This window comes from Ixodes scapularis, unplaced genomic scaffold, assembly GCF_016920785.2.
Source record: "Ixodes scapularis isolate PalLabHiFi unplaced genomic scaffold, ASM1692078v2 PGA_scaffold47__10_contigs__length_4178495, whole genome shotgun sequence".
NCBI lineage: Eukaryota > Metazoa > Arthropoda > Arachnida > Ixodida > Ixodidae > Ixodes > Ixodes scapularis.
The window spans coordinates 2067324-2090261 of NW_024609876.1; the positions used below are offsets into that span (position 1 = coordinate 2067324).

Below are 22938 nucleotides of genomic sequence, written 5' to 3' on the forward strand. Positions count from 1 at the left end.
AAGAAATGGGTGCCAGGGCTTCGTCAGAAGGGTCTCTCACACTCTGCTAAGTCGTTTCTTTAATCATCTTTCTTGTCTATACGCAACCACAATGCCACCAAGCTGCAGAACATCTTGTTTTCAAGGACATGCTAAAAAAACTACACTTGCACAGCAAAAGAAAATGCAAACAACCTTCTGAACTGGACAAATGCTCCTGTACTTAAAATAAGCTGGTCTCAAACATGACACATCAACAAAGCTGCAGGGTTCACCCTGTGCCTCACACCCAAACTTCTAGTCCTGACTGAGAAAGGCCCCCACCCCAAGGGTACAATCTAAACTCTTCATTCTGCCAGGTTGCCTGCTTGCTGTATTTTCGTAAATGCAAGATTATTTAATAACAAGTTTGCTGTGCCAGCCGAGCTTACCTTGCTGGAATCCGTCGACAGCAGGGGCACGAGCGCATCAAACTCGTCTTCAGTAAATAGCAAAGATAACTTTGTATACTACTACACCACTGTCTTTTTTAGCGATGGTTCATCCAAATTTTGATTTTGTCTTGTGAAAATATGGAAGGAACCATTCCAAATACAAATATGCCGTGCGTAAAAGTCATTGAAACAAACCCAAAAAAGAACCATTTTAGTGGGCATAAAAACAGAAAAGAAAGTTTTGGAGATAGTTCTTACTTTGCTCCTGCTCTCTGTTTTGTCTATGAAATGCCCCATCAACCTGCAACAATGTTTTTCTTTTCGTTGACACAAAAGTCTCTTCATGTTGATGCATTGGAAAATATTTTAAAAATTATTTATAGCTTTTTATAAAAATAAGTCTTCTCAAATTAAAGAAAAAAATTCACCGCATAGCCAGCCGCCTTTTCATGATACATTACAGCGTTGCATAAAACTGATTTTTGAAATTTATTTTTGAGTGAGTAGACTCATTTATTTTATGCGGCATAAATGTTTCAGTCTTGCAGGAATGTTTTGTTTATTTAATCATTTATAAAACTTTAATAGTGTAAAGAGTGTTAAAAAAACAACCTAGAAAACACCCAAGAAAAATTTGTGTAGGAGTCTCTGGATTGATTGAAACTGGCGGGTTCCCAAGTGTAGCTTCTTAATTTGATCTTGTTCACACTGTTCTAATGTGCGCTTTTGTCGTCATTGCTGTAGAAAATCCCAGCTCTGTGCTTGTAACATATAAAGTGACAGTGAGCAGTATGTCAAAAAGATTGTCGTCTTGTGAAAAATCCAGTCTTTTGAAAGAGATCTCTAAGTGAATATCGCACACTTAGTTATGAATATTGTAATTGGTGTCCTCCCAGAAGTGTAAAACAATTTCTGAGGCAACCTTTATCTTTAAAACATTAGAAATTTGTGAAAGGAATGCAACAGGCATTCCCCAGGGGTAAGACGCCATGTAATGCACAGAAACTACCATTCTGACACTCATCCAATCAAAATGTTACTTGCACACAGCATACCTTTTTGAAAGAGCAAAGCACCTATGCAAAGCACCATCCCTTGACGTGATGTCATAAACATGAGCTACTCCTTGGATATCGTTTTTGGTGCTCACATTGTTGGGCTTAGGATAGGTACAGTCTTGAGCTCATTGCTGCTTTAAAGTTTTTTTATGTCGATTTTCTTTAGTCATGACAACAGTATATGTGATACAAAGAAAAAAATTTGCTGATGTGCCCATTTTATTTAAATATATGCCACTTAATCAGATAATGTGGACAGTTTGTTTTTTAGCTCTAAGCACACTCTATTTTATTTACCCAGTCGACACTTCCCATTAAGATGCCCTAGCTCGCTGAGCCTCCATAAAATCACGAGACATACTAAAAAAAATGTATCTTAATGTAATGGATAAACTTGGGAAACACGTAGGATGTGCTGTGTGTTTTGAGCCGCTCTGGGAGTTTATTTACAAGCTTTTACGAGCTCGGGAGTAACACTAAATTCTGTTAAATTTGGCACACTTGTGTCCTGCTTATTACCTCGACTGGTTTACCAGTGTGCGGTGATGTCTCGTTAATACGGACACCTCTGTTCCCTCGAAAATATTCTCTGTAATATGAGTCGTCCATCATGAGACAAAGTTTGTTTCCGAAAATGTTGTCTGTAACAGAGGAATTGGCCGTCTTTTGGCATTTCCCAAAGGTGTTCAAATGCGTAGCATTTCTAGGACCTCTTCATTCTTCTCCTTTTGCATACAGAGTAAGCCCATTCAAGAGCACATTGTGAGAGTTTTGTTAATATATAAAGCAGTTAATATCACATGACATCATTATATCAATGATGTCACAGTATCATGTGACATAACAGTGGTTAATTTTGTCATGGTATCAGGGTGATGTCAAATGATGTCACAGTTTCATGTGATGTCAGTGTCACATGACATCACATGATGTTACAGTGTCATATGTGACATCACGGTGTCACATGACGTCACGTGACATCATGACGTAACGTCAGTGTCACGCGACATTAGAGCATTATGTGTCATAGTGTCATATGACATCATGAAGCCGTCACTGTAGTTTTATGTGACTTCATGAAATCACGTGCCATTGGCATCATCAAAACTACATGCCACGAACACAAAATCCTCGAAGCTGGCCCTATAAATGTCGCATGACATCACGTGACATCATGACAAAACATCAGTGTCACTGATGTCAGAGCATCATGTGTCATAGTGTCATGTGACGCTATGACGCATAGCGTCAGCGGCACAGACATCTGTGCGTGTGACCCGAGCGCGTGCATGACCTTGCAGTCGCTGGTGCACCTGCTGAAGCAGAGGGGCCAGCTGACGGAGTCGGAGGTGCGCCACTTCATGCGCCAGTTGGCCGAGGGGGTGCAGTACACGCACGGCCAGGGGGTGGTGCACCGGGACCTCAAACTTGGCAACATGCTGCTCGCCGAAGACCTCAGGCTCAAGATCGCAGACTTCGGTCTGGCCACACGGCTCACCTCCGAAGTCACCAAGAAGTAGTAAGTCCACCCGCCGCCGCTTTGCCTCGGACACAGGGCCGATGTAGCTGCGATGGACCCTTCCTGAAATTCAGCCTAACCACTTTGATCACTATCATCATTTGAGGTCATGTTAAAAAATTTGCTCAGTGTCGCTCCAGGGCCAGTTTGCTGATCGCTGCGACTATCTTCCCCGGGGGTCAACTTATTTGCAAGAGGGATTTTGAGGTCATGTGACCAGCTCCATGGGGACATTAAACTAAAGGTACCATTACAAAATTAAAGGTAGCACTAAAAATGAGGACAAGTGGAAGACGGACACGGACAGGCACTTGTCCTCGTCTTTAGCGCTACCTTTATGTCTGTGATGTACAACCAACTAGCCCGTTACATGATCCTAATATAAGGGTACCATTGTTACAGCAAAATGGCTACCATAAATCTGTACTTGCTTCGAATGTTCACAACTGATTCCACGTGCAGAAAAGGGGTGAAGAGGCTCAAAGTGAAATAAACTGCGTTTGTGTACTTTGGGAGGAGCAGCATGTAAAGCTATTTTTGGAGACGGCCGAGTTGAGTGAGAATGAAAGAAAATGGCAGGCTTGCTTCTGCCAATTAGAATCAGCTGGAACGCTAGGTAATATCTTTTCAAGGAGCCAGTCGCATCGCCTAAAAATCCCTCTTGCGGCTATTTTACTTGCCGGTTCAGATACCCACAGAGATTGGTAAACTGCCCTTGAGTAAAGGATTCGCACCTTAGCATTAAAAACCTACTCGTGCCTAGCGTCACTCTATTTGTGGTATTCCGTGTCATGACCTGGGGGGTGTAGCTCAAATCTACTCGAGTAAGATTCAGAACACAGCACGAGTGTATGATATCTGTCGCATGCTAAGGCAACCTTCTGATGGCTGATGAAGGAGTTGTGAAGACACGCGCCGATGTGGATAACAGAAAACTCGTGCATTCTAGACAATAGCTTTCCGCAGATCACAGATTGGGCATTAGCACTGTGTGCACATTTATTTCAAACGGTGCAAGAAAGACACAAAGACGAGTAGACAAAAGATGCAAACACAGTGCCGTGTTTGCGTCTTTCATCTACTTGTCCTTCTGTCTTTTTTGCGCTGTTTTCTCCTGTTACCTGTTACCAGTATGCACCGATTAGCCCACCTTCAAACTCTATCATACTTTCAATCAGTTGATTCAAACTTAACCCACAATCCCTATTGATGCGGTCAATTTTAGGGAGGGCTTTACTCAAGTCAGTGCTTTTTATAAAGGGATAGTTTCTTTAGCACCATCGAAATTGAAATGAACCGAGAAAGGGCTGTACATCACAGAACCTGTTCCCATCTGCCATTGGTTAATTTGAGTCGTGGTGCCCAATGAAGTGCTACATTTTTATCGTCATTAATCTGAAAAAGTTTGAGTGATATTTGATCCACTAGATGAAGTTGAATTCTGGGAAAGGTCTGCTGGCTTAGTTATATTTCTCTCGGTTGCCGATTCTGTTCCGCATTTCTCGAGTAAAACTGTTTGGCTGTAACACTATGCCTACATACCGTATTGACTTGAGTAATAGACACACTCTGTATGAACAAAGCCTGTGAGTCTGTTTTTCCACAGAGCACTAGGATATCTAACCACTGTTTTTCCACAGAGCGCTAGGATTTCTAACCACTGCGATGGACAGAAAGATACCAGCTATTTATGGAACAGGGATAACGTTTGTGCAGGTTGCATGTTTACGGAGAATCGTTTTCTTGACATTGTTACTTTTGTGTGGAATGTAGCGATTGGCTGTATGTGTGTTCTGCAAGAGCAAATACAATAGTTACCCTCGCGAAAGCAATAGTTTGGGAGACCTAGAAAGCAGGCAACCACATCCTCAATAGTGGTCCTTGGTCCCTCTCCCGACGCTAGTGTGAGGAAGCAATGGTCTGTGTCGTGTGGCCAATTTAGTAAAAAGAAACGGTGGTGTTTTTAACTATTGTACCTCATGGAATTGCCTAAACCGTTTGTGACCCCCATTTTCAGTGCCGTATGTGGCACGCCCAACTACATAGCGCCGGAGGTGCTCAAGATGCAAGGTCACGGATTTGCCGCCGACGTCTGGGCCATGGGTTGCATCATGTGAGTTGCCTTAGCTGTAGTCACTGACGGAGCGGGAACGACAGGACGCGTTTTTTGAACGTCCGGCCTCTGGCATGGGCTCCATACCTTCTGCTGTGCTTCGGCTGCATGTACATGCTCGAGGTGCATGAGATTTTGCAGCATTGTGGAGGGTAGAAAACTCATACTGGAGGGCTCAAATAAATATCAAATCGAATCAAATCCTGTCACACTCACCCTCTCAGTGGGCATGCACGATTGCATCCACTCCACCTTTGATATTTCGTAGAGCCCCACGTTTACATGGAGAGGGGCAAGCCGATGACTCAAATTTTGAGAAACACCTTTTATGCATACAAACGAGGCATTTTAGTAATGACAGTTTCATATTCGCTTGATTTGTAATTATAGATTTTTGATGAAATTGCAGAAAACGTTGAAACTTGAGAATATTGTAAAAATAAAGTGTTACTTTTTTAGACTCTTTTATTCGCCCGTCTCTGGCTTGAGCGGCGTCGCCGTATCCGTCACCGCGCGTTACATGCAATGCGCATGAGAAAATTTCATGCAACGTGTTGCATGCAAGCGGCAAAACCACACGTTGCATGTGCGTTGTATGCAACCCCCGTGTTCCCTGCAACCCATACATTGCACGCAACCTGAATGTTGCATGTAATGCACATACAAAGCTTGCATGCAATGCATTGCGTGCAAGCGGCGTAACCTCGCGTTGCATGCAACGGCGTAACTGCACGTTGCATTATGGCTAGTTTCCCATAATGACGTCACGAGGGTTACCCTTGTGAGGGTTACGAGGGTTACCGTCACAAGGATCACGAGGATTGCCGTCACGAGGGTCACGAGCGTTATCCTCACGAGGATTTTGAGGGTTAATTACCCTCAAAAGAGTTACCCTCATGAGGGTCACGAGGGTTATGAGTTACTCTCACATACCCCCCCCCCCCCCCCCCTGAGGTCACGTGACCTCAGGGAGTTACCTATCCCCTCAGTACCCTTCCATCCTCCTCCTCAAGAGCTGCGCTCTAATCCGGCTTTACAGGGAGTTGTAGATGGCTTTCATTTCTTTTTTAATATTTAGTACTCTACGGGTTGAGTGTTTAGTACCATATTTTCTGGGGTATCGTCTGCACCCGGGGCATAGTCCTCAAAAACAAACTTTAGTTCAAAATCAAATATTTTTTTAGATAGTTTGCATGTAAACACTTCTCATATATAGCACTTCCTTACAAATGCCCGCTTTATTCGCAAAATCTTGTAAGCTTGTATCCTACTGAAATTATATCTTAATATTCGACTTTTTTCTTGGTCTCCGCCATTCAAAATGGGAAATAAAGATTATTATTATTATTATTAATATTATTATTATTATTATTATTACTATTATTATTATTAATATCTGCGATTCACATGATTCGTCCCTTCTTTTCGTAACAAACAATCCTACGAAATGCAGATCCTTTCAATGCATAAAATTTTAATGTTTTAGTTTGTCAACTATAATAGTCCAGAAAACATGATACATTAGGATTTTCCAACGACGCCATTACTACCACCTGGGAGGGAAAAAGGTTGCATTTACCGCGTCCTTGACGAGGCACTAACTGCCGTCCCTGGGGGCAGGTACGCGATGCTGGTGGGCTACCCGCCCTTCGAGACGTCTACGCTGAGTGAGACGTACCAGCGAATCATGCGCAACGCCTACACCATCCCGCCCTCGCTGTCCGAGCCCGCCCGGCAGCTCATCGCCGCCATGCTGCATCCGGACCCGGAGTCCCGGCCCAGCGTGGCACAGGTGCTGCAGCACCCCTTCTTCACCGACGTCTCCGTGCCGGACCACCTGGCCACCAGAACCGTTGCAAGGTGGGTCCCCATTCAAGGTCACTTCTGGCCTTTACATCTTACGAAAGACTCGTCCATAAAGACATCTTTCTTTGTTCCGGGGGTGGTCACGTTTGTCACAAAATGAACTTGCCCCCAAAAAAGAAACTCTTTTCGTGGCACAATATTGTTGCGGATGAAAATAGATTGACGAGCATAAAACTGAAAGTAAAGGTTTAATCGGCGAACTTGTGCCAGAAACAAACGAAAGAATGAGCGTCAAAAAAGCAGCAGTGGGTGTCGAAGGCGGCAACAGTGAGTTCGAGGTGTCAGCGTGACGGCCAGCTAGCCCAAGATCCCGAGAGTTGGAGCGAATCGGCAAGGCCACGCTGGGCTCCTTATCCACTACGCTCGGAGCCTCAAACGCTCTGGAGACCGACTGGGCAAAGTTGTGTCGGCCTCCTCATCCATTACACTTGGTATCTCGAACATACCGAGCAAATGTCAAATCATTTGGGGTAAGAGTAAATGCATATCTTTCAGAAGTATGGAGTGGCATTCATCCATGCACACGGCAATATTGCAGTGCCTGGAACATGTCTCTGACTGGTGTGTTTACCATGTCCTAAAGAGTGCTTCCTCGATTTTTATCCGACAACGTCATTGAACTGTCACGCTGTCGCGGGCCGCGATCCTGGCAGTGTCACACTGGCGGTGGCGGACGTGGCAGACGCTTGTTCTGCTGCATGTCGCCCTCCAGCTGGGCAGTCCACGGAAGCTTCGGCAGCCAGGTGTCGGGATGTTGCAACGGGAGTGACACTCTCATTCACTCAGACTTTTTGCCAGGGCCTCTATACTTGTGAACTACTCTCTGTGGCCATACAGCCAAAGTTGTGGGTGTGCGTGTGCTTTCACATTTTGGGCACCCATCAAAGCTGTACTAGAAAAAAAAATGAAGACAATATTTATGTTGAGAGATTCCAAAGCAGGCCTCTATTTTGAGACACCGGGCCCCGACATAAAAGCATGTTTCAGAATAATAATAATAATCATTATTATTATTATTATTATCATTACTTCCGAGACAGAAATGTGATCCTGGGTGGCGTGCAAGGCTGTGCAGAAAGGTTACAACCCGTACCCGAGCGCTCCTGCCAGCTGACCACCCAGGATTTGAATTTAAAAAAAAAAAGAAGTGGAGATAAGATAAGAACCTTTTAAACGAGTCTCACAACGCAAGTACCATTTATAAATTTATGAGAAAAATGACCCGCAACCTCACTTCAAGGACTCAAATCTAAGATATTTTTCCATAGTCAAAATGATTTGAGGAAAATCAAGTAAAAGAATGGTTCTCATTCCCATGACCAGTTTGGGTGCCGTAGAGCACGCATCGAGGACGTTTTTTTTTCTGTATTTTCGTCTTCGATCTCAGCAGGGTGAATGCCACAATCCATTTCCTCTCACCCTGGAGTCAATAAAAGCTATTGAAAGATTACATGCCCAGTATAGACTGGAGCCACCGAATAAGATAATAGAGTGTCGGCATTCTGTTTTACAATTATCTTAGAGGCATTTTAGTGTTCAGGGCAGAGTGGGCACAATTGGTGACAAGGCAGAGTGGGCACAATTGGTGATCGTTGCGGTTCGATAAGGCGACTTTCTGAACTTGAGATACAATGCCAGGAAGCTCGGGCAATAGTGTCTTGTTCTGTCGCCAACTGTTTGAGCGATTCTGAGGAACAGAAAAGTGCTTTCTGCGATTTAAGATAAAGTTTTGATTAACTGGCAAAATGATTTTAGGCACCAAGATGGCTGGAGTGTAGCTTGCTCTTACCCTATTAGCCACAGTTAAGCATGACTGAGGTTGGACCTAACTGCTGTTAAGGTTGTTCAATGGGCATCTTAAACTGCAGCTATGCTGAAGTATGATTGGCAGTTACTGCCAGCTATAGCTCAATTACACTAGCACCCATAACACTTCAGTCACACTTAAATGCGGTTAAGGGTGCCCGTGTGTGTCGGTGGCTCCAACATAGACTGCACACTTTGGGTGACGTACTGGGGGTCTCCGTCGCAGGTTGTCTCCGACCGAGGAGTGTGACGGAGCACACTCCCAGGAGACGCTGAAGGTGACTGCACTGGTGTCCAAGCTCCAGGTGCAGCCGCAGCAGAAGAAGCCTTACACGCTGGACTCCAGCAATCACAAGGTGGGAGGCCTCAGGATTCAAAATAAAATCCTAAACTTAAAAAAAATAAAAATTTTTTTTTTTTTTGTAGCAGAGGCAGCAGTAATACAGAAGATGGTTTGTGTTGCTTTGTGGTAATGTTGTGAAGATGAACTTAGTGTGCATTTTTTGCCTTGATGGCCTAAACGTAATCGTGCATAGCTATAGTGTCTCTGAAAAAAAGTCCTGCCAAAGCTAGTGCTCAAAAGAGAGTAAAACATGAAGTATGCGTCTCTTGCGGCCACACAGTCCAGCTTTGATCCTGCTATTTCACGTCTTCCCGGTTCCTTCGAAGCGTGTGATTGTTTCCTTTTCCCGCCACCTCGGTGGCGCCGAGGCAAAGCGCCAGCCTGCAGATTCCCGTGTGGCAGGTTCGAATCCCGGTCAAGGTGCTCGCAATTCGGCGGATGCTTATTGCGGAGACTGCACCGTGTAACCAAGCTTCTGGTTGCATGTCGCAAGATCCCTGGGTGGTCGAAATTAATCCTCAGTCCTACACTGGGACGAGCCAAAAGGCCTTCGTTGGTTTGGCACTTAAACCCCCCGATTTTGACTTCCTCTTTTCTTCCCCCTTGTATTCTGCACACTCTCCCACCATACGTACGTTCGCTGCCTTGTGGCGACATCTCAAACTCGCTTTTGTTCATTGCAATTGGTTTGAAGCTGACTGCTTCCACGCTTTCTCCGGTGCTTTTTTATAGAGGTGAATTTTCGTGCGTGGCTCCTGCTTACAGGAAATGTATTATAGGATGAGCATTACAAAAAAAGCTTTGCAGTATTCTGTATTACAGGCAGTGCTTTACAGGAAGTGCATAATATTGCGGGATATGCATTACAGGAAGAGGTGGTTTACAGGAGCCTACATTACAGGAAGTACTTCCAAAAATTTCGATATCGGAGAACTTCTAGGAGCCAGTCATATACTAACAAATTCTATGTTAACTGATCGGGAGTAGAGGGGAATATTTATCACAAAGAAAGGAAGGGGCACTTTGTTTAGCGAAGCAAAATAAGGCCTCTCCGAGAAAACATAAGCCTTATTTTATTTGAAACCTGTTTTCGATCGCCGAGTGCAAAGGTAGCTGTAGATGCTGTCGGAGCGCGAGTCCGCACCACAGCAATGCTGAGGACCACTCAATTCGCATTCGATTGCCGAGTTCAAAAGTAGCTGCAGATGCTCTCGGAACGCGAGTCCACACCACAGCAATGCTGTGGACCACTGACGGCAAATGGCGGAATGCCATTGCTCAATTCGCACTCATATTGTCTTTGCACTCATACTTAAAATTGTAGATATTGTGCAGCGCAGCTGTCGCTCCCACGCTCCACGTGGCTTACTGGGTGGGACTTTCGTTAAAAACAAAATGTGCCAAATGTTGTGTTCAGAGTCGAGCGCAGACTGTAAGAGTGTGTGTTGCCCACTTCCAGCCTCAAGCCAAACCTGCGGACACCGCACCTGCCTCCAAGGCGGAGCCAACGCCTACCAAGACAATGCACGGGGGGCTCATGATGACCCTCAGTCGTGTCCTCTGCCCTGAAAAACGTAAGTAGACTTTCTTCTCAGAGTTTAGCGGGTATTAATATAGAATTACGTCTTTATATTCTGTCAGTTCTTGTTGAATCCCAGTTAGAAACTACGAGACAAGAAAAAGTTACGAGGGAATTAGCTAAGCTTAGTATAGTTGGTTATTCATGAGGTAAGACGTGCTCATGTAACTAAGAAGATAATTTACAAGGGGAATGAGCTAAGCTAGCTGGTTAAGCTTGCTTCCTCTGCTCAACCACGCTGTGCATGTTTGAATTACAAATAAACAAGTCTTGCATAAAGTGTGTAAAGGCTAACTTTTCTCTTTTTTATATTGCTTCCTTCTATATTTTTGTCTGATGTTTGTAGAAGCCTGTTGAGGTTGAAGCACTTGGAGCAAAATCTTGCTCTGCAGAACCCAGGAGTTGTGGGCTTAGTCCCCACCCCTGTTTTGATCTGGATGGGCATTGTACCGGCCTGTGGTCGTATTGCGTGATGCACGTTAAAGACCTCCAGGCTAGCAGTCATAGTGCTCTGGCAAAATTTCTCGTCAACGAATTGACACCAGACAGCTATTGGGGCTGACTGACTTCTTACTAGCTGTCTAAACATACACAGCACAATTACAGCTTGTTTGCCATCTTTTCTTTTTCTTTTTGTTTGGGGGGGGGTCTATTTCTGGTGTCGGACAGAAAATCTTCATTTACGGGGGCTTAGATTGAAGAAAGGGTAACCTAATGAAATAACAGCACGATTTGATTTTTACACAAGAAAAACGAATGTACAGCATCTACAAAACGATTGCATCTTATGCATGATCAAACTTTGTTTCAAAGTATCAGTGAATTCCTTTGTTATTTTTGTTTTAATCGCAACCTCTTTATTACCTTTGGTCCCGTGTCGTGATGACTTGATGCTGCGATGTGGCACCAAAGGGCAAAATGAGCGACAGCCATGCAGGCATACAATTCCGAAACCGAAACTAGATCTTTGCAAGTTTAGGTGCTCCCAAAGAGATTGCGCCACCGAGCTTGCCGCGAAACTTACTTTTGAATGAGCTGCTAGATGGGCATGATATTTTTATTTGTGGCTTTGCATTTATTATTTTCACATATCATTCGCCTGTCGCATCGGTGCAGTGCTGATGACGCTGTTTTATGATCTGACTTTCCGATTAATCATTGAGATATTAAGTAAACAAACTCAACATGAACCTTATATTTTATGTACTTTATTAACTTCCTCGACCCTGCCCGCATCTGTGCTGAGGTGCAGATCACGTAACAAACAAGTCATTGAGGCATTTAGATTGAATGAAAAAAAGAAAAAAGAGTGCAAATAAATATATAATTTAGGTCGGAAGGTTCATTTCTCTTTTTTTCTGTTTTTCCCTGTTCCAATTAGGATTTCATTAATTAATTTAATGATCAGGCATGAAAGCAAAGAAAAAAGTTGCCCCTTTGTCATACTACTGTGGTAAAGGCAGTGGTAACACGGGATGTGATGCATCAGTGTGGAAAAACCGTGTACCCTTGTGGATACTAGATTGCATGAAGTGGTCCTGTGTCGTGCAAGGCAAGCGCGTGTACGCTTTGTGGATGTCTTACTTGTGAGTGCCATCTTTCGTGTTTACAGCGTAAATGCGACTTTCTTGGAGCCTGTTTGAGCATGAGACACAGTAGATGGAGCGTGCAGAAAATAGAATATTGAAATGCAGCAGCGCCGAGCAGAGCCCTTGCAGCAGCTCACAGCAAAAGTGAACCAAGCACTCGGAACCATCTCAACCCGTTGTGGCAAAGAAATCTGCTTCTTTTTTTTTATCTCTGCTTTTCTGTCTTTTCTTCTTTCTCTTGCGCTGTATCTCTTGGGAAGCCCAGAGCATATTCGGTCGTATGTCTGGAAAGCCGCATTATGTCTGGAAAGCATCTGTGGCAAAAGACGGTTTGCCACAGGAAAGATAGGGAGGGTAGCGATGCAGAGGAAACGGTTTTGTTGACTTCTGGTAGATGGCACCCCGAAGACTTGTGTACTTCGATTGACGTCACATCGTAGTTCCGAGTACCGCCGTAGGCAACTGCAGATCGGGACAAAATGTGTTCCTTTTTCCTTTGCGTTGCGCGGCGGAATTGCAGTATCTCGAAGGAAGATGTCACATTTTCTCTCGCTTGCGCCGATCGATAGATAATATAAAAAAACTTTCAGCCTTTCTACTCTGGTGAAGAAGGAAGACCAGCAAAGCTGTACTATGGTCAGATGACCTCAAGGACGACTTCTTGTACGACCTCAAGGACGACGCCTAAGGACGACGTCTAGGACGACCTCAAGAACGACTTCTAAGACGACCTTGGGGATGACGCCTAGAGGACGACCTCGAGGACGACCTCAGGGACGACATCTAGACGACCTTAAGCACGCCGCCTAGGACGACCTCGGGGACGACGTTTTGGACGACCTCAAGGACGACTTCTAGGACGATTTCGAAGACAACGTCTAGGACGACCTCGAGGACAACCTCTCGGACGACATAGAGGGCGACATCAAGGACAACGTCTAGGACGACCTCGAGGACAACCTCTTGGACAACCTCAAGAACGACCTCAAGGACAACGTTTAGGACGACCTCGAGAATGACATCTATGACGACGCCTAGAGAAATTCCCAGATTGGAAAGGCCGGAAAGGTTGTCGCCATCTATGAGCAAGCCGATTGTCTGGTTGCCGCCGTTGCTCATAAATGGCGGTAGCTGTCCAGAGTTTTGTGTTGACATTTCTCTGCGAGGGACACGATCCTGGGGAAACTAGCCCTTAACAGCTCCGCTGGAAAAATACAAGCTGCAAATTCTTTCGATGTTAAAATCGTTGCACTGCCCCTTTAAGCTGAGAGTGCAGTCGGAGCTACACACCTGCCACACTAAAGAACCGCTTCCTTTTCATCACCTGACCCGTCTTTCTGCACGTGAGCGCGGGTGGGAGCGTTGTCACGTGGCGAAGGATAGACGTGTGATTGGTTTGACGAGCACGTAGCTCCCACCGCACTGTCGGCTTAGGGGTGAATGGAATACAATTATAACAAAAAGAATGCCGAGTGTGGACAACGCGAACACAAACTGGCCTCAGTCGATCTCTCTGACCTGTCTGGACGACGGTTAAATGTATAATTTGTTCCGAATAGAGAAATTCAGAATGTTTGCCATCCGCACAGATTCGTAGACGTGGCTGGAGTTTGACCAAGTGGCTTGCACTGCCCGCTGTGTTGCAGGCTCAAGAACCAAGTCTAGTCCCACCCTTGTCCTCCACAAGCTGCTGCTGGCTTGCCTCGAAGATACTCCCTCTTGTAAGTTTGGCTGCCACCATGCACGTGCGCAAGTGTAGTCTCTGGGCGCCGTCATCTTGCGTCTGGAGTGTGTAGGTTGTCTGACAGTCGAGCTTGGATGAATGGATGTTAACGGCTGTATCTTTTATGATGGGCGGTAACTTGCACCACCTTGCTTGAAGATCAGAAACGCACGATTCCTTCCCCGGTCATACTGAATGAAGGAATGCTAATGGCTGTACCTTTTATTACGGGCAGTAGCTTGTACCACCTAGCCTAGAAACCAAAGGTATGATTTTTCCACCCCGCCTATTTCCTTCCCCTCTGTCGTTTTGTAACTTGCTGAGGAATGCCCCGTTGCCAAATTGGTGCCCTAGTGAAGCGTTTTCAACCCACGGTAGAAATTTGGAACGTGTACACATTTTCATAAAATAAATCACCGACTTTAAATGTTCATACAAGTGTCTTAATTCGTAACATGAAGGGGGGAGATTAGTATAATTTCACGAGGAGTTATACAGCATGCAAGTTTATCTGCCTGTGCACCTCGTGCGTTTATTTACCCCCCCCCAAATGCACCCACGTGCATTCGTTCCCCCCCCCCCCGACCTCAATCAATGATGGCACGAGCTTGGCTACCTCGTCATTGAGCGTTATCTACACATTCTTTATGTTGCCTTTCGATAGGCATTCCCCTCTTCGTGCTTCGACATGCAAACAATGCAATATAGAACCCTTGCTTGCCATACACCTTCTTTTACTACGATTCTTGAGGTAAAAATAATTATAAAAACTGATTTATATCGTCACACTCTAATGACTTAAGGGACAATGAAGCCATTTTCGGATATTTGTTTTAAAGATTGAATTGGGTTTCAGGCACGTCTCAGGGCACGTTGCCCAAGTTTCAGCCGAAACCGGCGCTTGTGTGCCGCGCAAATCAATTAAACAGTCGCGGTAATAATTGTACCGGGATCGACTAAGGCGACGCCCCGAGAGTTGCGGGAGAAGTCGGGAGAAGTGGAGCTCACGCGACTGATGCGGGGCCAAGAAGCGCGACGTCACAAGAGACGCGTCAGCAATTGGTCGAAACGAGAGACATGCCTTCGGTCACGTTTTGGTTTGCGATTTTTAGGAATACTGTTCTAATTTCCGCTTGAATAACCATGAAAAGTATAAATCGGGCTGGAAATGATTACTAAACCGTAAATAAAACAGCATAATTGTTTTTCTCCTTGCTACGCTGAACGCGAAACAAGCAACTATGGGCAAAAAAATAAAATAAAAAAAGAACACGGTTTCAGATGTCGGTGTATACTGTTTACTTTGGGAACATGGTACTGGAAGGATTCTGCAAAATGGTAGTCATGCCAAAGTTTTGTGTTCTGTGGATGGCTGTTCTAACGGTCGACTGAAGACCAGTATTTGTTCGGGTGACGCTAGTTTTCATGTGTGGGTTGCTGTTCGTGTTCTTTGACGACGAAAAGAGAAGACGTCCAACTTTGGTGAAACAAACCAAAAATGGTGCTGTTTATTTTCTCCTTGGGGAGCGTCCCCCGCCGAGGAACTGGTTCCCGGAATGGCTTGGTCGCTACCACTTTCCCATCGGCATCTCCCTTGCATCCCTGTCCTTCGGCAACGCGCCTTTCTCGTCTCGCCCGCGCGAATGTTGCTCACTTCTTCGGAACCTGCGGGCCGCTCATTGCCGGCTGGGCGGTCTCCGTTGGGTGATGGCGGAGGCCGCCACACACATACTCCCATTCCATTGGTGTTGGGTCACTGAACGAAAGCTCGAACTGGCTCGCAAGAGTGGCATTGTCGTCCATGTTGACAGATTCGACGAAACGACCGCACCACCGCGTTGCTATAACCCACCGTGGTAACCAGAGTCGTAATTTCCTAAATACCACCGATACCGACTATTCACACTTGACGTCACTCCCTACGTCACCTCCGTTTTCGGAGGCCCAGAAATGGGAATGGAGCTAGTTCAGTTTCGGTTTCTTCAGTTCTTTCGTAGGCACAGAAATATGTGTCCCAAATGTCTACAAAAAATTAGGCAGCATGCTAGGTTCCTGAGATGCCTAAAAGCACCATTTTAAAAAGTTAAATTGTCTTCATTGTCCTTTTAATGGAAAACCAAGCTGCGAATTAAGATATATATACAAGTGTTTGTGGCGTTAAGAATTCCGAAGCCTGTAGCTACGCAATGTTTTGAGTTCTTGACATGCTTCGTCTCTTGATAGATGAAAAGTTTCTGTTCCTCATAGTTCGGCAGGTGTTGTGATCCAGTGTCTGTCTACCAAAAGTTGGAATGGTGAGGTGCCAATTTCGCATGCATCTCTTTAGCCGACTGCAGAAGTGGCAGAATTTTGAAAGCTGTCAAAAACAAAAATATTGACCATTTAAAGAGACACTGACACCCCTCAAAAAGTTTTCAAATTTTTTGCCAGGTAATTTAATATGATTGTCAGAAGACTACTCAATCAATATTTTGCTACAACATCACGCATATTTTTAATAAAGTAAAAAAACACAACTGCTCGAAACCGAAACTGGACTAGGGAGGAAGTAAAGGAGGAGAGAGTTGCCGCAAGTCATGCAGTGCTCCCAAACGCATTTTCTTTTTTTTTGTGTGTGCTTTTTTAATTGTGCAAAGCAAATGAAAACCTTGTACGTCGCTCTTAGCATTAAAAACGCAAAAGTCAAGCATTTAGTGTTTGACGTTTGCACATTTTTCAAGCTCTTACCAATTCGTGTTTGTAAGACGCGCAATGTCTTCAGGCAGGAGAAAAGGTGACGACTTGGCGGCGTCTTCGTGTGAATCAGCTTGGTGGTTGGGCGTGTCGTACGGAATAAATTTTAATTGTTTTGGTCGGTAAACGATTTCTCTTTCGAAGGTAGACAGATTTATCGGTATTGCGAACAACAGTTCTGAAGTTCTGTAGTCCGTCGCCATCGCTTAGTCCGCTTCATTTAGCCGTCCATCCTGTGACACCTGCGATACGACGCCATGTTGAGAATCGCGCAGAGAATGCAGTGTGTTTCCAGCTTTTTGTGCAACTTTTTTTTTCTTTTTCAATTAACGTTTTTGCAGCTTTTTAGAAGTCACAAAAAATGGGTATCATATTTTTTTCTATTTCTAATATTGAGTGTCTGCCTTCTAATATTGAGTGTCTGGAAATTGCGTTCTGGGTAGTTGGGCTCTCATATGTCTGGTACAAATAAAAACCTTGGCGAGCACAAATACCCCGTCAACGTACCTTTAAAAGCGAATTTATACTGATCTATACAGACAACACAATTTTTTTTAATTCTTGCATGTTATTACTGAAAACGATTACAAAAATGAAGCTACGATGAATACTTTAGCGTTTGCCTCATGCACATACGTGCTAGGGCAATATAAACATGATGTCAGTCGTTTGTGGGTGTTTAATTAGTCTAATTAATAATGGGCTCGCTGGATGATGGTGGAGTGCTTCATTACATTGTGCATACCGCCGCCGCATTGCAGATGCCACCGAGAACCCCGTAGCCCTTCCTGGGGTGACGGTCCCTTTCGTAACCAAGTGGATCGACTACTCCAACAAATACGGCTTCGGCTTCCAGCTGTCCGACCACAGCGTGGGCGTCCTCTTTAACGACACCACGCGCTTTGGTCTCTCAGCCGATCGCACGTGAGTCGTCATCCTGCGAAGTCCACCACAAGTTTTAAAGATTGCCGTGGAAATGCATTCTGTGTCTATCGAGTATCCGTAGCATCGAGATACCTTTTTTCTGCAATTTCTTAAATTGCACGGGTCTCTCTAAAGCTTTTAACAGCTTGGAACTTGGTCCTCCCAATTGCAACTGTACCACCTAAAAAGATGAAAGCGGCTGTTTCTGCTGCACATGAAAGACGCTATTCTCTCTACGCAGTTTCTGAAGGTTTCCCCAGAGATAGTTGGTTGATGACTACTTCCTTACGTCAAATTTGAGCCTACAAGTAGTTCGTGACGAGGGATTTTATTTTTATTGAGAGCTCGTTCCCGCGAGAATTGTTTAGAAGTTAGCTTTGGAGGTGTCGTGCTGCAAGGACGTGATATCATGCTTGGAGCAGATCCCGCAAGGGTTTAGTCACACGGTGTTTGATACTGAAGGCATTGCTCGTGTCCGAAATCGATGATTCTCAGTCCCGTGGCCAATCACGACTCGGCGTTGCAGGCGCATCGAGTACCACGACACCTCGGGGAAACTCACGGTGCACGACGCCTCGGCACTGCCAACCTTCCTCCAGGAGAGGTACTCTCTGCTCAAGTATTTTGCTCACTACATGGACGAAAACCTCACTGAGGTGAGTATACGGACTTCATACCATTGGTTGTCGACCCTAACTTGACGGGGCTAACCGGACCAATCGGCTGCCTCGTTGCCTGATGCCCCGCTTTTTTTGTGTGGGCACGGGTGGCAGCGTGATCACGTGGTGAAAGACAGGCTTATGACTTGTCTTGCGGGCACGTAACTTCCAGCACACCATCAGCTTAGGGGTGAACCAAGTATAGTACTGTAATGACTAAAAAATGCTTAAAGCATGCAGTACAGTGCACACCAAGTAATCAAATGGAAACCTAAGCGGCAGATTTCTGTTTTATTTTCTTTGTGTGGGTAAATTTCTGCAACTGGTTGAGATGACTAACACTTAAACTATAGTGGTGATGAAATGCATGGTTACCTTAGCTGGAGCTGCTTCTTTGATGGAGGACTGGGGTATGAGGCGTTGTGTCTCTCAATTGAAGACCCTTTACAAAATTTCAGAACTCTTGCATTTGAGTTTGGAGAACAGTGACATGCATTCATTAGAAAAGATAAACAAAATTAGGCATGTTTGATTTCTGGGATAACCTCTGCTCCATTTCTTTGTTAGAGCTGCAGATCTGTCGACTCATTGACAATTGCTATATATATCCCATTTTTTCCAGCTCTGGAGTTAACATCTGTGTTTTTTCTGTTTGACTCGCTGGATTTTTATCGTGCCTTTAGGACGAAAAATTGGTCAATATACCAACCATGCATGATGTACAGTCACAATCACTCTTACCTGGAGCGTGAAGGTGTTAAAGCGGAAGAGCATTTAAGCTTGACAGCATTCAGGCGTATTCATATATGTATCAAAGGTAATGCATAGACGTAAGGAAGACAAAAACATTGACACTGGCACAAAAGAATGTGCAAATACATTCCTAGATAGAAAAAAACAACAAAAAAAAACATAATTTGCTAAAAGTGTTTCCAGACTGACAGGACCAATTACAGCCAGCGTTTCGAAATTTTGAGCCCTTCTGACTTCTGACAAACATTTCCGACAACGGACGTTTTACCAGACCAAAAATTGTAAGCAAAGATTGTGCAGCACTATTTTTCTTTTTCTGGGCGCCAGACACTCGCTCGTGTCTTCCTCGAACCAAGAACCACAGGTCATTTGGAGCTAGGTTCACGCTTGAACCAAACGTAACACCGTTAATTCCATATATGTCACACTTTGCACGATTGCCATGGTGCACGTCACTAGTGCAAAGGCATAGTCAACTCCTCGCCCAACTGTCTGCAAACGAGCAGTGACCGCTCGTTTGCTTGGTTACGCATGTAAAACTTTCATTCTGTCGACAGGGAGGTGACGTGGTCCAACCCGCCGACGCCGCCAAGAAGAAGAAGTGCATTCCCTTCATGAAGCGCTGGGTGCGCACAGCCCACGCCATAGTCATGCAGCTGAGCTGCACCACCTTGCAGGTGAGATAACGACACGGTTGTTGACTTCCGCGGCTCTGACGGGTCTATGGGGCGGTTTCGTGCAACATACACTTCCGGCTCGCCGCTTCTGCCGGAGTTGTCGGCAGTGAAAAGGAGCGTCACCTGGTACTCGAATTTGATACATACCGGTCTTTATTCGGACTTGGGACAAGCCAGCGATTGAGAAGTTGACCCCTCGGCGGCCATAAAGGCCCAGGTAGGTGTTGCCAGGGCGACTCCAGAAAGAAAGAATTAGAAAAAGCTTTAATATGTGGCGCAAATATGTTCCCAAAAGTACTTACCAAGTTCTGTCGTCAGTGGAGACGCTGGCCATGTTTCAGTGTGTTGCCAACAGCAAAAGTAATGGCAATAACAGAGCGTCTGTGCATCAACAAACGGCGAAAGTGACAGACGATGGCCGTCAGTGTGGCAGAACGGGGCTTACTGGAAGGGAAAAGGCATTTCGTGGAAGTGCCCTACGGGGTGTCAGAAATCCCGTGGCTGGCTCTAAACAAGTCGGCCGGAAAAATCTGTGCGTGCGTGTAGCAATCTCAAATTTTCAGCGAAGCTGTATTTTAGTGGTGCCGTTTACCTCTTGAAATTTCGAGGCATAGCTCCCTTGCTGCAAAAAATGAGACAAACAAACTTTTAAGGGCGGACTTTGACACAGATGACCGCGATGACAGATGACCAACACAGGTGGCACCCTCTTCTGCTAAACGCAGCAAGCAGACGACCAAGTCGTCTGCTTTCGACTGAGTGCATTGTCTGCCTGCATCGTCTGTTCGCTGTGCCTCTCGATAGATGGCGTCATAAGTGCAACCATCAATTGGAGAGCCTACATTACAGAGGGATTCCAGCTGCATGATCGGAGATGGCAATTATGTACAGGGGTTGATTTTTCTGGCCGATTTTAAAGACGGCCTTGGGTTCTCGGACACCCTATACCTTGTGCAGGATGTTCCAAAAGAAAATTGGAAGGTTTCTTTCCACCCAGTGATGTGATTGCTGCGCCGATTGCGCCAAACTGCGCCAAGGTGCTAACTCTGCTACAGCCTGCTACATTTCGCCAAAATATGGCTAATCTGCGCCAAGCCTGCGCCAAAGGAGCAATCTTGGTCGCCTTTCAAAAACGAAACTAAACTGAGAACTGTAATTGAGCATGCGTTGGCTAGGTGGCACAAGACGCCGCCCGACACAAAGTACCCTGCATCAATCGTCTATTCGGTCTTGCATGATATTTCCCGCCGTCTCGCGTTTCGCGCTCTCGTCGTCTCAGGAATCTCGTCTCGCGTCTTTTTTTTTCTTTTTCTTTTTTTTTTTTTAATTTTTTAGCGATAGACACGGGCATGTGCGGACACTCCGGCGTTAGTGTGCCGAGTTGCAGACATGCCGTCATGCTGTGAAACAAAACCATGTTTTTGCGCGGGGAGAGTTACTTTGTGAGCTAAAGCGCTCGCGCGACGTCGTGTGTTGCCATCCCCACGTCGCTGAAGATATGGCGTTTTCTAAACTGAAACGCATCGACATTCCTGCTCTTGTTTAAATTATACGCTGCTATAAAAATCCCTCTTTAACTCAATGACTGCTGTGTCGAAGTATTGATTACCTAGGTTTCTCTCGTTTGGCTTTCTTCCGGGAGGGACCTCGGTACGTGAAAAATCTGCCGCGAAAGAAAGTTGGTGAAGAGAAGTGAGCTAAAGCAAAAAAGGCAATGTTTGCAAGCTGAACCCGCACAGCGCGCTTGTTTGTCTCGAGTTCAGTCGTTCCACAAAGCGCTCCAAGAACTTTTTGATCCTGATTCGCAGTCTTGCATCAATACGCTCAGGTTCTTTTTTCTGTGTGTTTAGCTTGTACCTCGCCCGCCGGCCTGGCAAGCACGCGCCACTGGACTGTTGATTGTCGTATGCTGTACAGTTACATTTTGTACATGTATACTATTTTGGGAACCAGTTGGCGACGGAGCGGAGTGGCATGGTTTCGGTTGAACAGCCGTTGTCTCCGCTCACGCGACGGAGCACGTCTAACTGTAAGCCTGCCGAAGTTGCCCTCACGTGCATGTGAACATAATTGCACGAGAGGCACCAGCCGGGATGCTTACAATCCATTGTTTTTGCGTTTGCTTACTTTTTATAAAAATCTTCCACGTTGGAAACCAATAAAACGAAAGTTTTTTTTTTTTTTTTTTTTTTTCGGAATTGCTTGGCAACGCTTACAGCACTGTATACTTGTGGGATGTCTCAGCAGCAAAAACACAAGCAGCGAATTCCGCCCCAATACATCACAACACAACACAAAGTGCCCTTCGTTTGTCCAGCACTTAAAACAAATATAGATTTTTCTAAGAATATATGCTCTAAAAGTCACTTTTTCTGCTCCGAAACACTGTTTTGGCTGCTCCAAAAGCCACTTTTGCTGCTCCAAAACACTGTCTTGGCTGCTCCAAAGGCCACATTCGCTGCTCCAAAACACTGTTTTGGCTGCTCCAAAAGGTGCTCCAAAATGGGTTAGGCCAATCACATCACTGTCTACCGCAAGAGTAAACCATACATCGCCAAACACTCATTCTTCGCTGAAAGGTAGTGAAAGGACGCCATACCACAAAACATGACATAGTGCTTGTTTTAATTTTTTCTCTTGCATAATGTTGCCGATTTTCAAACTTTTGAGGCTGCTGCTCACACTTGTGTTTGGATGTGACCAATTGAATTACTATCACCCTCGACTATACTTACGATGAGATAACCTACTGGTGCCAGATTGCCTAGCCCTGGCTCACTTCCGGTCTGCATATACCGTATTTTGCAGGCTATAGTCCGCACCCGGTGTACCATCTGCTAGGGCAAATTTGGGGTCAGAAATAAAAGTTTTTGCTTAGACAGTCCACACCCGGTGTATAGTGATACGAAAATCTTCGTAGACAGCACACCTTGGCAAATGTCTGCTTTCTTAGCTTGCAAAGAAGCTTGTATTATACATAAATCATCTATAACATACTCTTTAATCATAATTCGTTTTCAAGATCATAATGAATGAGCTTGAAAAACAAAATTTCTGTGCGGCACAGCCTAAAATTAAAACTTTTAAACATGTATAGTCCTTAGGCTATATAGCCCGGAAAATAGGGTAGAAGGTGTTTCTGGAAAGGTTTCAAAGATCCCTAAAAATATGCTGTTCAAGAAA

At 45.0% G+C, this 22938-nt stretch overlaps 1 protein-coding gene across 2 annotated transcripts in view; it reads left to right on the top strand.

Annotated features, from left to right (window-relative positions):
• Positions 1-22938, top strand: part of LOC8030216 (serine/threonine-protein kinase PLK2) — a 317717-nt gene that overhangs the window by 289781 nt on the left and 4998 nt on the right. For both annotated transcript variants that reach the window (XM_042293145.1, XM_042293146.1), the window contains exons 4-12: positions 2773-2990; positions 5008-5103; positions 6724-6963; positions 9002-9131; positions 10578-10692; positions 13933-14007; positions 17504-17666; positions 18193-18322; positions 19636-19755. In XM_042293145.1, coding sequence (XP_042149079.1) covers positions 2773-2990; positions 5008-5103; positions 6724-6963; positions 9002-9131; positions 10578-10692; positions 13933-14007; positions 17504-17666; positions 18193-18322; positions 19636-19755 — 1287 coding nt within the window. The remainder of the gene's footprint in view (positions 1-2772; positions 2991-5007; positions 5104-6723; positions 6964-9001; positions 9132-10577; positions 10693-13932; positions 14008-17503; positions 17667-18192; positions 18323-19635; positions 19756-22938) is intronic.